Raw genomic sequence first — 15,662 nt, forward strand, 5'->3', positions numbered from 1 at the left:
TGAAACGTGTAGGGACATCCACGCAGTTTATCCCAGAGATTCACTTAACGAAAGAAATTGGATTCAGGGCGAAACTTCAGTGCAGCTAATTTTAAGAGTGTGGGGGGGTTCCTACAGGGATGGGGGTTAGCGCTGTTTTGGGCGAAGCACAGGGCGTGTTCAATAACATCTAGCGTTTGTTTTCAATGCAAGGTGTGGATTGTTGGATGATCAACGGCCCAAAATCCCCTGATGTCACCACACAGGGTGGCGAATGGACACATGATTAATAGAGCGAGATAAAACGCAGACATTTATTTATTTATTCTGGGTTGGAAAATAATCTCTCAGGTAAATAAAACAAAATGTTGAAGGCAATTTTAACTACACCGGCGGCCGATTGCAGTGCGCCATCTTCCGGACTATGTCTGCGGAATGTCTCCACATTAAACCAACATAATCAATTAATCATCATTTTTTTTCTCTCTCTATTCTAGCAGGTATAAACCGGGGTGCAAAGAGACACCGACCTTGTCTAAACGATCCCGGGCCATGCAAACATGGGCAGGTGGTAATTGTTGTAGCGCAGGTAGTTCAGGAGGCTTCTTTCGATCAGATTCTTATAACCGTCCTGTTCGAATTTCCTGTCCAAATATGCCTTCGTTTTCTCCGGCACCAGCAGCTCATTCTCTGCTATCTGATGAACCAGGTCTTCGATCGGCGCGCTTACGTTTAACTTTGGGATAGAGGGGGGAAATAAGAATATTTGATAATCTCACTCAAGATATGGTGAAGCAGACAGACAGTTTTGATGAAAACTACCAGCCTCAGTGCTGTTGACCAATATCGAAGGAAACTGATATTGGAATGGAAAGAAACAGCACATGCTGGTTTACACCAAAGATAGACGCAAAGTGCTGGAGTAACTGAGTGGGTCAGGCAGCATCTCTGGAGAACATGGATAGGTGACGTTTTGGGACGGGACATTTCAAAGACCCGAAAAGTCGCCAAAACATTTTCTCCAGAAATGCTGCCAGACCCGTTGAGTTACTCCAACATTTTGTGTCTATGAAACAAATATTGTCGTTGGTTTTTTATTGTCATGAGGCGCACCAAAAAGCTTTTGTTTGCGTACTGTCCAATCAAATCAGATCATACTATAAACGATACCTGAGGTAGAGTCTTGCTATAGGCAGGTGCAAGTAGTGGATGCCACATTTTTCGACATGCATCGTTTTACAGTTAACTGGAGCGAAATAATAGCTAAAAATGCCTATATTCCTCAAAAATTACACCTAAGGGATTAATTTGTTTTTAAATTGGCCTCTTGCCTTCATGGAAAGGCAAATTAGAGGGATGCCAAAATGAGATGGATGGGAAGAGGATAATGGCCCGGACATATTCCCCTTCTTTCTGGAAGTAATACTACAGCAATAGTCGAAGCCATCTTTAATAGGGTGTGGGGTCCTTGGTTTAGATGGTATGGCATTGTAAGGGAGAAATTTTGTTGAACAACTTCAGTGACATATTCTGAAGAAGGGTCCCCACCCGAAACATCACCTATCCATTTTATCCAGAGATACCGCTTGACCCGCTGAGTTACTCCAACAGATTGTGTCTATCTACAGTATCAGAATACAAGACACATGTTCAACTGTGATATATATTTAGTAAAATCCCAGAAACAAAAAGCATCCTGTCTTTAATGCCCTCAAGGTACTTGAAAGCTTTTAATAGACCGCAATTTGTTTTACAGTATGATCATAATGCTCAGTAATTCTTGGAGCCATTATTTACAGAGGATCTACCAAAAGTAGACAGTTAACTAACCATTTAATCTGTGTTAAGTGTTGCTTGTTAGATAAGTGTCAGTCACTATACCAAAGTACTCCACTTTATTTCATCTGATGGCTTATAAGAATTTAGATTAAATTGAAGGCAGATGGAATGTTTAATATCACATTTACAGATCCAACTCCAATATTGCCACACTTCCATTTATTACTCAAGACTATGGCCTGAAATTTGTGGTCATAAATCTATGATATCTCTTGAAACCACTGTTGTGGGACGTATCACTGATGGGGACGAGTCAGAGTATAGAAGAGAGATCGACCGACTGACCAAAGGGTGCCAGCACAATAACCTGTCCCTCAACACCAGCAAAACCAAGGAACTGATTGCGGACTTTGGAAGGGGTAGGATGGGGACCCACAGTCCTGTTGATGGTGGAAAGGGTCAAGAGCTTCAAATTCCTGGGAGTGCACATCTATGAAGATCTTTCCTGGTCCGAGAACACTGATGCAATTATAAAGAAAGCACATCAGTGCCTCTACTTCCTGAGAAGATTACGGAGAGTCGGATTGTCAAGGAGGACTCTCTCTAACTTCTACAGGTGCACAGTAGAGAGCATGCTGACCGGTTGCATCGTGGCTTGGTTCGGCAACTTGAGTGCCCAGGAGCGGAAAAGACTACAAAGAGTAGTAAACACTGCCCAGTCCATCATCGGCTCTGACCTCCCTACCATCGAGGGGATCTATCGCAGTGACTGCCTCAAAAAGGCTGGCAGCATCATCAAGGACCCACCATCCTGGCCACACACTCATCTCCCTGCTACCTTCAGGTAGAAGGTACAGGAGCCTGAAGACTGCAACGTCCAGGTTCCGGAATAGCCACTTCCCCACAACCATCAGGCTATTAAACTCAACACAAACAAAACTCTGAACATTCATAGCCCATTATCTGTTTATTTGCACTTTATCTGTTTATTTATCCATGTGTGTATATATTTATATAATGGTATACGGACACACTGATCTGTTCTGTATTCATGCCTACCATGTCCTGTTGTGCTGAAGCAAAGCAAGAATTTTGTTGTCCTATCTGAGACACATGACAATAAACTCTCTTGAATCTTGAAACCACAACCTGCTGACTCACAAGTCAATGCATTTTCTTTTGTTCACTAATGCTTCAGTGAAGCACTCTGAGAGACTTTACCACCAAGAGAGATCTTTGTAAAGATATGCCGCTGTTCGTTTTGATCAACTGAGTGAAACTGTTGGGCTCCATACCAAACAACCTAAGCTAACTGGGTACTGAATAATGCTAATCAAGAGGCAAGAGGCAAGAGAGTTTTATTGTCATGTGTCCCAGATAAGACAATGAAATTCTTGCTTGATGCAGCACAACAGAATATGTAAACATAATACAGAACGGGAGATACAAGTTCAGTGTGTCTATAGACCATGGAGCATATATATATACAATAAATAACAGATAAAGTGCAATAGTAATAATGGACTTATTGTTCAGAGCTTATTTGATGTTGTGTTTAATAGTCTGCTGGCTGTGGGGAAGAGCTGTTCCTGAACCTGGATGTTACAGATTTCAGGCTCCTGTACCTTCTTCCTGATGGCAACGGAGAGATGAGTGTGTGACAAGGATGGTGTGGGCCTTTGATGATGTTTGCAGCCTTTTTGAGGCAGTGACTGTGATAGATCCCATCGATAGTGGGGAGGTCAGAGCCAGTGATGGACTGGGCAGTGGTCACAACTTTCTGCATTCTTATCCGCTCCTGGACGTTCAAGTTGCTGTAACAGGCCATGATGCAGCCAGTCAGCATGCTCTCTTCTGTGCACCTGTAGAAGTTTGAGAGAGTCCTCCTTGACACACCGACTCTCCATAATCTTCTCAGGAAGTAGAGGCGCTGCTTTTAGATATCAATGGATCAAGTTGATGGGGGGACTATGGTTTAGAAGGCAAGAGTTTAAGGGGTAGGAATTTGGTTGAATGACTTCAGAAACAAAAACAACAGGGCAACATCCAAGTGGAGCAGTGTGGAAGGTAAATAGTTTGATAACCACGTCAATAGGCTGGAGATGGTTGAGAAGGCTGAAGCTCAACATCATTAGTGACGTGGAATTTAATGACATGGCGTTACTTTGAGAAATGCCCGTTATGCTGTGGAAGAGGTGATCTGATTGAAAAGGTTTACATTTTCTGGAAAGAAGAACTCATATTTTGGATGACGTAGTATTAGCAAGAAAGAAGTTGCAATTGGAGTACGAGATTTCAATGAGAGAGCATTCATCTTGGAAAATGATTTTTGAATGTCACTGCATGTTGTGGTTTCAAATTATATTCAATGCGTTATGTTTAAATGGACGAGAACATTTGGACATTACAGAAAACAAAATAGGAAATAAAAACACATCAACAATCTGTATTTTTATAATTTTCTATGCTTAAAGAATAGACGGGTGCTTATATTATTAAATCCCCATTGCACAAGGATTCATATCACAGCCTGGCGTAGTGATTCTGGAACTGAATTATTACAGTAAAACTAGGTATCCAATATTAAAAACTCAAATATCAAGGGATGTGTGCTTCTAATGTACTTTAATAATTGGGTCAAGTCCAAAGAGAAATCATTTAACAATTCTCTAGAGTCGAGATCAAAGGGGGGATCTGGCTAAGGGCTGCCGAGATCGAAGGGCCTGGTTCGCTGCTGCGAGAAGATAAGACAGTTCGACGAACATTTTGTAACTTTATCAGCGCCAGAAACGTGGTGCCTGGGCGAGGTCTGCTGCGTGATTTTACCGGGTTCTGATTTGGTCATGGTAGAAATATTAAGGATTTTTTTCCCCTCAGGAGGTGAAAGATAAATGACATTGTGTAAAGTTAACGAGAGTCAAATCTGCAGATGCTGCAAATTTGAAATAAAATCTGAAAATCCTGAAAATGCTCATTAGCTCTGACATCATCTGTAGAAAGAGACAAGGAGTTGCTGTCTTTGATCAAAGGCACTTTGGTCGGAACTGGGAAGGAGGAAAAGCTTGTTAATATCCAACTGCAGGAAAGATGAAGAAGGGAGGGAGGGATGGAAAGGACAAATAGATTGATCATGATAGGGTGTGGCTTGGGGTTAAATTATAAATGAGGTCAGATGTTCGTTCAATGGGTTAACCGGGACAAATAGGGAGGGAGAAGGTGGCTCTTTGTTCATGAAAGCTGAGAAATAAGAACAACCAGTGAGTAGGAACACAGACAAAGTAGTACAAGAGTTGTGAAGTAGAGTGCTGCAGGATATGCTCAAGAGTTCAGCTGGGCTGATGGAGAGTAGAAAACGGAGCCTATAATCACAGATGGTTGAGCTGCCCTGGTCTGGAAACTAAGTATGGAAATTAAGTATCTAGAAAGGAAACTCAGATGCTGGTTTAAACTGAAGATAGACATAAAAAGCTGGAGTAACTCAGCGGGTCAAACAGCATCTCTGGACAAAAGGAATAGGTGACGTTTCAAGTCAAGAAGGGCCTTGACTGTGTTATTGCAGCTTTTTTTGTGGAAATGAAGTAACCTGCAGTTGTAGAAGTTGAGAATGAAACTGGAAGGCTGCAATGTTCCCTGATGGAAGATGTGAGCTGATCATTAAGCATATATTTGGCTACTTTATAAACCCATGGAGACTGTGGAAAGAAGGACCAGTGTGGGAGTGGAATGGGAAATTAAAGCGGCAAGTAACAAGGACCTCTGGATCACCCTGGCAGACTCAGCACAGATCTTTTCAAAGTGATCGCCCACCTTGTACTTGGTTTCTCCAAATATAGAGGAGACCACATTTTAAATGCTAAATGCAGTACATTAAATTGGAAGGAGTACATTAAACCCAAATTGCTGTCTCACCTGGAAGGTCAGTTTGGGTTTTTGGATGGTGGGAAGGGAAGAGGTGAAAGGACAGATGTCTTACAGTTTCATGGGAAATGGCCATAAAAAAGGGAGTGGTTGGTGGAGCTAAAAGAGTGGATCACAAAGAGAGTGATCACTTCAAAAACATAAAGTTGGTGGCGGCGACTAACGGCAGCAGCACGGCTACAGTCGTCCGTATTTTTATTTTTAATTTTTGTCTTGTTAAATGTATGTTTTGAGCTTAGTTTTTATTATTTTTTAGCTGTGTATATGTGGGGGAAACCGTTAGTCTCTTCCCTGTACGGGAACCCGACTTTTTCCCTGTCGGGTCTCCGATGTCGTTGGGCCTAACATCGAGGAGCCGGCAGCGGCCTCCGGCCGGGACCAACCTGAGGGCTCCAGTCGCGGGGTCTGCGGACCTGACAACGCAAAGCTGGCTGTCTTCAGAGCGGGGAGAGCTGTGGTGGCGCGCGGTTGCGACCCGACTTTGGAGCTTCGGAAGCCCCGGCTGCAGGCCCGGTGGACAGGAACATCGGGAGCTCCAGGTCCCTGGGAGGAGACCGCTTTTCGGGGCTCCCGCAACGGCAGCTTCTCCCGCTGGAACCGCGGGCTTGAAAGGACACGGAGCGAGGCCTAACATCGCCCGGCGTAGCTAAATGGCCACAGGACTTACCATCGTCACCAGGGGCTCTAACATCGCAGACCCAGTTCACCTAGACGCTGCAGTTGGACCGCGGGTGAAGAATAAAGGGAAGAGATAAGACTTTGCCTTCCATCATAGTGAGGAGATGTTGGAGACTCACTGTGATGCATGTTTATGTAAACTGTGTTAAGTGTGGGTCTTGGGTTTTTTGTAATGTAAAACACTGTAGTAAATGTAATTTTGTTCAAACCTAGGTTTGAATGACAATAAATAGCATTCCATTCCATTCCATTCCATTCCATTCCATTCCAAAATGCTGAAACCTGTGTCTGGGTATTGGAATCTCATTGAAGGTGTTGAAAATTGCAAAGAGCGATCCAGTGAACACAGCATGGTGGGATGGAAGGTGAGGAATTATATCCTCACTCGGTCCAAGAGTAAATGGGCTGAGAGCAGAGGTGCAGGAAGTAGATGAGGTGCAGTCAAAGGCTCCAGTAACTTTGTTGATGGGGAAGCCATGATGCCATAAGAAGAGACAAGTATGTGGAAAGGCTCATCACCCAAGCATGTACGATAGTGATGAAGTGATGGGGAGAATGGAACCTTTGGCAGGATGAGACAGGATAGCTGTGGGATTCTATAAGCTTACAATGGATGTTTCTCATAAACCTATTATCAGATTCAGATTCAATTTTAATTGTCATTGTCAGTGTACAGTACAGAGACAACGAAATGCATTCATAGAGAGATCTGGAGAGGGAAGAGTTAGAAATAGACCATGTGGAAATTGGCAGCAAAGTCAATCAAATCTTTGAGTTCTGTATGGATGCAGGAAGCAGCATTAATACAGTCATCTGGATATACTGGGAAAAGAAAACGAGGTCCCAAGAAGTAATGAACAGAACCGCTCCAAATAACCTGTAATCCAGAGAAATGGAGTTGAATAATTAGTTCCTCAGTGTGAGGACAGGTTCTGTCAGGCAAATCAATGTGTTGGTGGAAGGAAAATTATTGGTTTTTGCTCTTGACCAAAGTGGAAAGCCCTTTAGATCATCTGATGTAGGATGGAGGTATAAAAGGATTACAAATCCATGGTGAAGATGAGTCGGTCGGGAGCAGGGAATTGGAATTGGAAACTGTCAAAGTGGTGGAGAGATGTACGTGGGAAGAGACTGAGCCAGGGGAGAAGGGATGTGTCATGTTTGGCAGGCTGAGGGGAAGCTCAAACAGTGAGATGGTCAGGACAATCCTGCTTGTGGATCTTGGTAGGAGATAGACTCAGTCTGTGCAGAGCTGGAAAACTATAGAATCAGAAGCAGTAGCTGGAGATCTCCCAAGGAAATGAGGCCCATTACAGTCTGGGAGATAATGGATTGGTGTTGAGTGGCGGGGTCATAGACCAGAGGGAGGAATACAGAGGTGTCTAAGAGCTGACATTTGATCTTTGCGATATAGTGGTCAGTTCCCCAGCCAAACAGTACCTATCATTGTCAAGTTAATTGTGATTTTAAGACGCAGTTAAAATATAATGGACTGCAGCAATTTAAGAAGATGATTTACTGCCATTTCTCAGGCTATTAGGGATGAGAAATGAATTGTGGTTTTGCTAGGGATGTTCATATCCTGAAAATTAAAAACACTAACCATTACAATGGTGTGGTCTAATAGAAAATGCTATATTTTAATGTATAGCATTTTGCTTAATGTAATTTAAAATTATCACCATATTTAAATACCCTACCCTTTCTCTCTCCAATTCCACCAGATCTCAAAGCCTCAAATTTCTGCCTCTCTCCAATGCCAGTTTTTTCCTTCACTCCAGTATTGGTGACCTTGTTAGTCCATCATCAGAAATGTGATTACACTCACCTCTAAGTCTACCCACAACGATTTGTCACGTTGAATTATCTCAAAATAAAACTATGTGTGGAACCACACACTGACAACAGAATGAGGGCCAAAACACTTCAAATACAAAGTACACACATACTACAAAATAAATACCTAGATTTGACATGTAAGTTAGGCTGGACCATAATGATTTGAAGTTATGTGATAGAGCTTTCGAGCATTGGTGATAGGGCATTTAAAATGAAAACCTCAGATCCCTACTGCAACTTCAAAGATTAATGCAGGCCATTATGAGCAGTGGAAGGAGGAAGTGTGACTGGGACTGGGTGAGGTGACGTTGCAATAGGAGCAGTGAAGTGACCCACTGGAGAGCATGCAGAAATCAACAACAGCAAAAGAGTCTAAATGGGATTCTCTGGTACAACGAATAGTGAAAGGCCTGGATAGAGTGAATGTGGAGAGGATGTTTCCACTGGTGAGAGAGTCTAGGACCAGAGGCCATGGCTTCAGAATTAAAGGACATACCTTTAGAGAGGAGATGAGGAAGAATTTCTTTAGTCGGAGGGATGTGAAGCTGTGGGATTCACTGCCACTCATGGCTGTGGAGGTCAAGTCAATGGATATTTTTAAGGTGGAGATTGACAGATTCATGATTAGTAAGGGTGTCAGGGGTTATGGGGAGAAGGCAGGAGAATGGGGTTGAGAGATCAGCCATAATTGAATGGCGGAGTAGACTTGATGGGCCGAATGGCCTACTTCTGCTCCTAGTACTTGTGAACACGAATGTATGAACCTGTCACAGTTATCTGAACTACTTGACCATTGGGCATCATCTATTCATGTAGTCTGAACATGTAGTTGGATATGCTCATCTTTCTGTAGCTTTCAGCCCCACACCTTGTTGCCACACTGTGATTTTTGCCTTGTCTTCACCTCCATCTCCATTCATTATCTAACCTGGAGATGGAGGAGTGATGCAGGGTTGGCTGCAAGGTTCGGGTTTTCTGCAAACTATCATCAGGGTCCATGCCACAATGGATCTTTCAGCAAACAACTCAATGGCATGTTCACTGCTCCTTGTGGACCTATTGCTGCCTGTGAATAGTTAGGTCAGGAACCCAACATGTAAACAATATGTGAAACATTTTGTTCACATATTTAAGTTTTTCTTGTTTTTTGCTGTGGTGTGTAATTAGTTTTGTTTACATGTTTTTTAATTTGCATGAGCATTGATAATGCACATGAACGTTCATTAACTGGCGGCTCTTTCTTTGTTCCACTGTATTGTGACAATATGCATTCTTTAGAAGGCAAAATATTGTCTTAATATTTCTAAATGAAGACCACCATTGTTTAAGAGCTTTAAATGTTACTGCAAGCCAAAATTCCATGAAAATGTATTTTCATATTCAAAACAAAAACAAAACAAAATAATTAGATACCCTTTCAGCTTCCACTATCTGCCGCACTTCTTGTTTGAAGTCCGCGAATCGGTCGTGATATATACAGAGGGACCAAGGCTCCTTAAAATAACTAAAAATAGAAAAAAAACATTGTTACTTTCTAGATCCGCGCACATATTACACACTTTTTACTGTTTTATCAGTGAATGCCCTGACATTGGCACTATCATTTTGTTTTGCAATGTCTCCTAGAATAGTCAGGTTAATTATTTCCTGCTAAAATCAATAATTAATTTTCACAAAAGATTCAGAACGACAGATAATTTTGTAGAATAACAGGAATAACATTTTTGCAATCTTTATTTTTGTTTGAAAATGTGGGTTCACCCATTCAATGAGTGTCATGCATACAACAAAGAACAGTACAATTTAGGCCCTTCAGCCCACAATGTTTCTGCGGAACATGATGCCAAATTAAACTGATCTCATCTGCCTGTACGTGATCCATATCCCTCTATTCCTTGCACTTCCAAGTACCTCAAAATCTCTTAAATGCCACTATTTCCACCTCCACCCCTGGCAATGCGTTCCAGGCACCCGCCACTCTCTGTGCAAATAAAGCCTAGCCACGTACTTCTCTGTTAAACCTTTCCCCTCTTACCTTATACTGTAGCTATGTCCTCCAATGTTTGACATTTACATCCTTGGAAAAAGGTTATGACTGTCTACGCTATCTATGCCTTTCATAATTTTACATTATTCTATTAAGTCTCCCCTCAACCAATTTCTCCAATATTGTTTTGTTCATAATGTAGGGGCATGCAGAGAATTGATGGGGTTAGTCTAGAATTCATGGGATTAGTTTATTTAAAAAAATGTTAACTGCTTGAGAACAGGTCTGCTGAACACAGTAACAAAGAACAGTTTGTGAACTCAAAGTTAAAACTGATTAGAACCGGGACAATAATCCCTTCAATGGTATGAAGGTGCTATAGACATCCTTTTCACGCTATGTAGATAAGGAAGCTGCGTTCTGTATGAAAGTTGTTAGTTGAATGTCCAGAGTCTTTCCCTAATAGTTATGTTCAGTCTTTAGTCTTTTAGTTGTAATTCCATAGTTTTTTTGTTTTGTTAGTTATGATATGTTCGGTTTTAGTTAAGGTCTGCTGATAATTTAATGCTTATGATGCAGCATAACCGTTGTGCTTAAATAAAAAGTTTTAAATTCTATTACTGGATCTGATCATTCTCACATTGCTGTTTCTGGATGTTTTCTATGCATTCCCAACATTACAAATGTGGTTACACCGTGTCATAAGGTCATAAATGATAGGAGTAGAATTAGGCCATTCGGCCCATCTTGTCTACTCCGCTATTCACTCATGGCTGATCTATCTCTTCCTCCTAACCCCATTCCCCTGCCTTCTCTCCATAACCTTGGATACCTGTACTAATCAAAAATCTACCTATCTCTGACTTAAAAATATCCATTGACATGACCTCCACAGCCTTCTGTGGCAATGAATTCCACAGATTCACCACCCCCCTGACTAAAGAAATTCCTCCTCATCTCCTCCCTAAAGGACTCTCCCACTAGTGGAAGTTTCCTCACCATATCCACCCTATCCAAGCATTTCACTATCTGTCTACTTGGCTACATTGAGACACCCAGTGGTTAGGAAAGGTGATACGTAAAGATGAATGTCTTTTTTATTGTGCTCATCTTTTTGGTTATGCCAATTTTCATTTAAATGCAATGTTACGGTGTACCCAAGGGTAGTTTCTTCCATTAAAGATGCTACGTAAATGCAAGCTGATTTTTAAAAAGTGCTAATGTCTTTCTGTGGTTAATGAAATCCATAAATGATTACTCTTCATATCCCCACTGTTAGCATCTGTAATTGGTTGAGCACAGCTGAGAGAAAAAGAAGCAATGTGTTCTATTCCCGAAGAATAAAGGCCCAGGACCCAGGGTTTACCAAAATGTGACATTTATGTAAAGGTCACCTACTCGGTGTGTCATCAGAGCTGTGCTAATATCACTGCAAAGACAGCAGAATATCACTGCACTGCAATTAAACAGAACAGGCTGTGTTAAAATCACAGGAGTTAAACACGAGAAAGCTGTGCTTACATTACTGCAGTATAAAACAGCAGTTACTATGCTATTAAATATGCATGGTGTAAATTAGTTGTAGTGTCGAATGAAAATTTGTGGCCATTCCAGCAAACTCCTACCCTAAATTGGATGGAAGTTGTTAATTAGGCTGGGATTTGGTGCAGCCTTTCTTGGGCTATCATCGGAGGTTTCTGGATGATATTCTGTGATATACAGATGCTACTACAGGTGCACAACCTTTTATCCGAAGATCCAAATAACGAAAACCTCCGAATAGCGACATTTTTTCAGTCCTTGAAAAAAGGTCCTTGAAAACGTTCACGGAGGGCGGCCCGCAGAGGTGACAGAGGAACCTCCGGTCGGTCCTCGAAGAAAGGGGAACTAAATCCCCATCCATAAAAGAGAAGGTGAGGGTATATTGCGCGGGAGGGTTAATAATTGACAATATGCTGCTGTCTGCCCGCTGAGTTAAAAAAGTTCCCACGGTAGACTCACGATACACAGTGTATCGTGAGTCTTGCGTGGGAACTTTTTTAACTCAGCGGGCAGGGAGCTGCAGATTGTCGCTCCCTTCAGTTTCACCCCACCTACACCCCTCTGCTTCCCGGCCATGTGTGTGACCCCTTCCCTCCCCTCTCCAGCTCCCCGCCCATTGCACCGGCGTGGGGGCTTTGCACTGTCTTCACGTCGGCGATGCTAGCAGCACAGTGCCAGTCACCGGAGACGTCAGGACCAACGGGACACCGACCCCCAGGCCCACTGCAAGCACGGAGATCCCAGAGACCCACAGCCAGCAGCAGCCCAGCCCCGTTCCAACTCCAGAGGAAAACTGCAAACTAGCGGGAGACATCGGGACCACCAGGAGCCGCTCCCCGATGGGCCGCTACGGCGACAAGTGGCAGTTCGCCCACAGCCCGAGCTGTGCCCCCTCATCGGGACACCGACCCCCAGGCCCACTGCAAGCACGGAGATCCCAGATCTGCAACTCCAGCCCCGCTCCAACTCCAGAGGGGCAGAAACTGATGGTGCGCAAGGTACGTCTTGTTCTTGAGGTCGCGCAGCACGGGCTGTGGGCGAACTGCCACTTGTCGCCGTAGCGGCCCATCGGGGAGCGGATTCCTCTGGAGTTGGGGGTGTGGGGGAGGGGGAGGGGGGTATTGTGATGTTTGATCGCCCCCTGCTATCCCAGGGACAGGGAGACAGGACGTTCACCGAGGGCGGCCCGCAGAGGTGACAGCGGAACCTCCAGTCAGTCCTCGACGAAAGGGGAACTAAATCCCCATTCATAAAAGAGAAGGTGAGGGTACATTGACCGGGAGAGTAGGAATCCCAAGACAAAGTTGAGTGAGCGTTCACCGAGGGTGGCCTGCAGAGGTGACAGCGGAACCTCAGGTCGGTCCTGGAAGAAAGGGGAACTAAAAAGAGAAGTGGAGGGTATATTGCGCGGGAGGGTATATCGCCTACCTGGAAGAAACCAGACATTTTTTCCAGGATGTCGTCTGCACACCAAAGCTCACGTTTGGCGCCTCTGCTGCACACGGATATAAGAGTGTGAAAATGTCGCCTTAGGCCGCCTTAGGGCATGTAGCCCCGCTAGGGTGACATGAGTGCGGGAGGTGATTCAATGCTGCGGTCACATTTACAAATTCAGGAACTCATTCAACACACTGCATTTCATACAGACATTTATTCTGCAAGAAAAAAACTACACTGAAGACTCAAACTCGTGACCGAGGAACTGCCGGGATCAAGGCGCAAACTCGCGACCTTGTGGATATGAGCCGGGCACTCTACCACTGAGCCAGCCATTAAAATCAACGCTAAAAAATTTCCATTCCGAAGACCGACAAATTCCAAATTACGAAAAGTGTCTGGTCCCAAGGCTGTCGGATAAAAGGTTGTGCACCTGTATTTCCAAATAAGATCAATGAGTAATAGCCAATAGTAAGAAGTCTCAATAAGCTTCTCTTCTCGATTGAAGAATGTAAAACCAATAACAGTTTTGGTGTTATTCTAGCTGAAATCAGCTTTAATGAGAGCTGCTGCCATACAGCACCAGAGATCCGGGTTCAATACTGACTATGGGTGCTGTCTGTATGGAATTTATACGTTCTCCTTACGATCCCATGGGGTTTCTCCGGGTGCTCCAGTTTACGCCCACATTCCAAAGACGCGCAGGTTTGTAGGTTCTCAGGCTCATGTAAATTGTCCCTAGTGTGTAGGTTAGAACTAGTGTGAATGGGTGATTGCTAATCGGCATGGACTTGACGGGCCAAAGGGCCTGTTTCCACACTGTATCTCTAAACTAACCTCAACAAGATCAAATGTTCCTAAAATTAGATAGTTTGGAACATGGAACTTCTGTTTTTCTTCTTGTAATGCAACTGAAAAGTGATGCCGAGAAATAAAACGGGTTTGCTTCACAAGAATCGTTCTCATGCAATAATAAATACACACCAACAAACTCCTTCAAAGCCATATTCACTGTTACTAATTGTTCAGTCACATCACAATAGTTTTGCTGATAACTACAGATGATCAAAACAAGACACAAAGTGCTGGAGTAACTCAGTGTTTAAGAAAGAACTGCAGATGCTGGACAAATCGAGGTAGACAAAAATGTTGGAGAAACTCAGCAGGTGAGGCAGCATCTATGAAGCGAAGGAATAGGAGACGTATCGGGTCGAGACCCTTCTTCAGACTGATGGGGGGGGTGGGGGGGGGGGGGGCAGGAAGAAGACAGAAAGAGGCGGAGAAAGTGGGCTGTGGGAGAGCTGTGGAGGGGAAGGAGGGAGAAATTGGAGTAGTCGATGTTCATACCGCTGGGGTGTAAACTGCCGAAGCGAAATATGAGGTGCTGCTCCTCCAATTTGCAGTTGGACTCACTCTGGCCATGGAGGAGACCCAGGACAGAAAGGTCGGATACGGAATGGGAGGGGGTGTTGAAGTGCTGAGCCACCGGGAGATCGGGTTCGTTAATGCGAACTGTGCGCAGGTGTTGGGTGATGTGATCGGCAAGCCTGCGCTTGGTCTCAGTTGACACCAAGAGCAGCGGATGCAATAGATGATGTTGGAGGAGGTACAGGTGAACCTCAGCCTCACCTGGAAAGACTGCTTGGGTCCTTGGATGAAGTCGAGGGGGGAGGTAAAGTGACAAGTGTAGTATTTGCTGCAGTTGCAAGGGAAAGTGCCAGGAAAGGGGGTTGTTTAGGTGAGAAGGGACAAATTGACTGGGGAGTTGCAGAGGGAGTGGTCTCTGCGGAAGGAGATGGGAAGATGTGGCCAGTGGTGGGAACCCATGTCGGAGGATTATCTGTTGTAATCTATGGTACTTTTACCTCCTTCAGGTTCCAGTAGTAATCAACCCATTATGTTTACGATTAACTTCATTGCCTTTAATGTGGAGATCAAACATCATCCAAAGACGAAGGCAAACTAACATTTTGATGACACAAGGTGCTGGAGTAACTTAGCGGGTCAGGCAGCATCTCTGGAGAACACGGATAGGTGACGTTTCAGGTGAGGACCCTTATTCGTAAGAGTTCCACCTGGCGTCCTGACCAATATTTGTTTCTCAGTCAAAGCCACAATAAAAATGATTATCCGGTCATTCTCACATTGCTGCTTCTGGAAGCTTTCTGCCCATTCCCGATCCAAAACGTCATGTTCTCTAGAAATGCTGCCTGACCTGCTAAGTTACTCCAGCACCTTGTGTCATCAAAAATGTTAGTTTGCCTTCATCTTTGGATGATGTGTGATCTCCACCTTAAAGGCAATGAAGTTAATTGTAAACATAATGGGTTGATTGCTACTGGAACCTGAAGGAGGTAAAAGATTTTTGTCTCAATAATATTTATGAGCTTTTTATGTCGAGATCAAGCAAAGAGAACCAACATTTTTGTCTGCAGATAAACACATAATTTAGGCCATACTGATTTGCATATTTTCAGGGAGTTTTTGCCACTCGGGACCTGTT

General features: G+C 43.7%; 1 protein-coding gene across 2 annotated transcripts in view; it reads right to left on the reverse strand.

Annotated features, from left to right (window-relative positions):
* Nucleotides 1–290: 290 nt before the first annotated feature.
* cfap61 (cilia and flagella associated protein 61) overlaps nt 291–15,662 on the reverse strand; it is a 114,657-nt gene continuing 99,285 nt past the window's right edge. For both annotated transcript variants that reach the window (XM_055638990.1, XM_055638991.1), the window contains exons 25-26: nt 9,607–9,697; nt 291–715 (exon numbers count right to left, since the gene is read on the reverse strand). In XM_055638990.1, the coding sequence (XP_055494965.1) occupies nt 515–715; nt 9,607–9,697 (292 nt within the window). In that variant the 3' untranslated portion in view covers nt 291–514. The remainder of the gene's footprint in view (nt 716–9,606; nt 9,698–15,662) is intronic.

Source organism: Leucoraja erinacea, chromosome 8 (genome assembly GCF_028641065.1).
Source record: "Leucoraja erinacea ecotype New England chromosome 8, Leri_hhj_1, whole genome shotgun sequence".
Lineage (NCBI taxonomy): Eukaryota > Metazoa > Chordata > Chondrichthyes > Rajiformes > Rajidae > Leucoraja > Leucoraja erinaceus.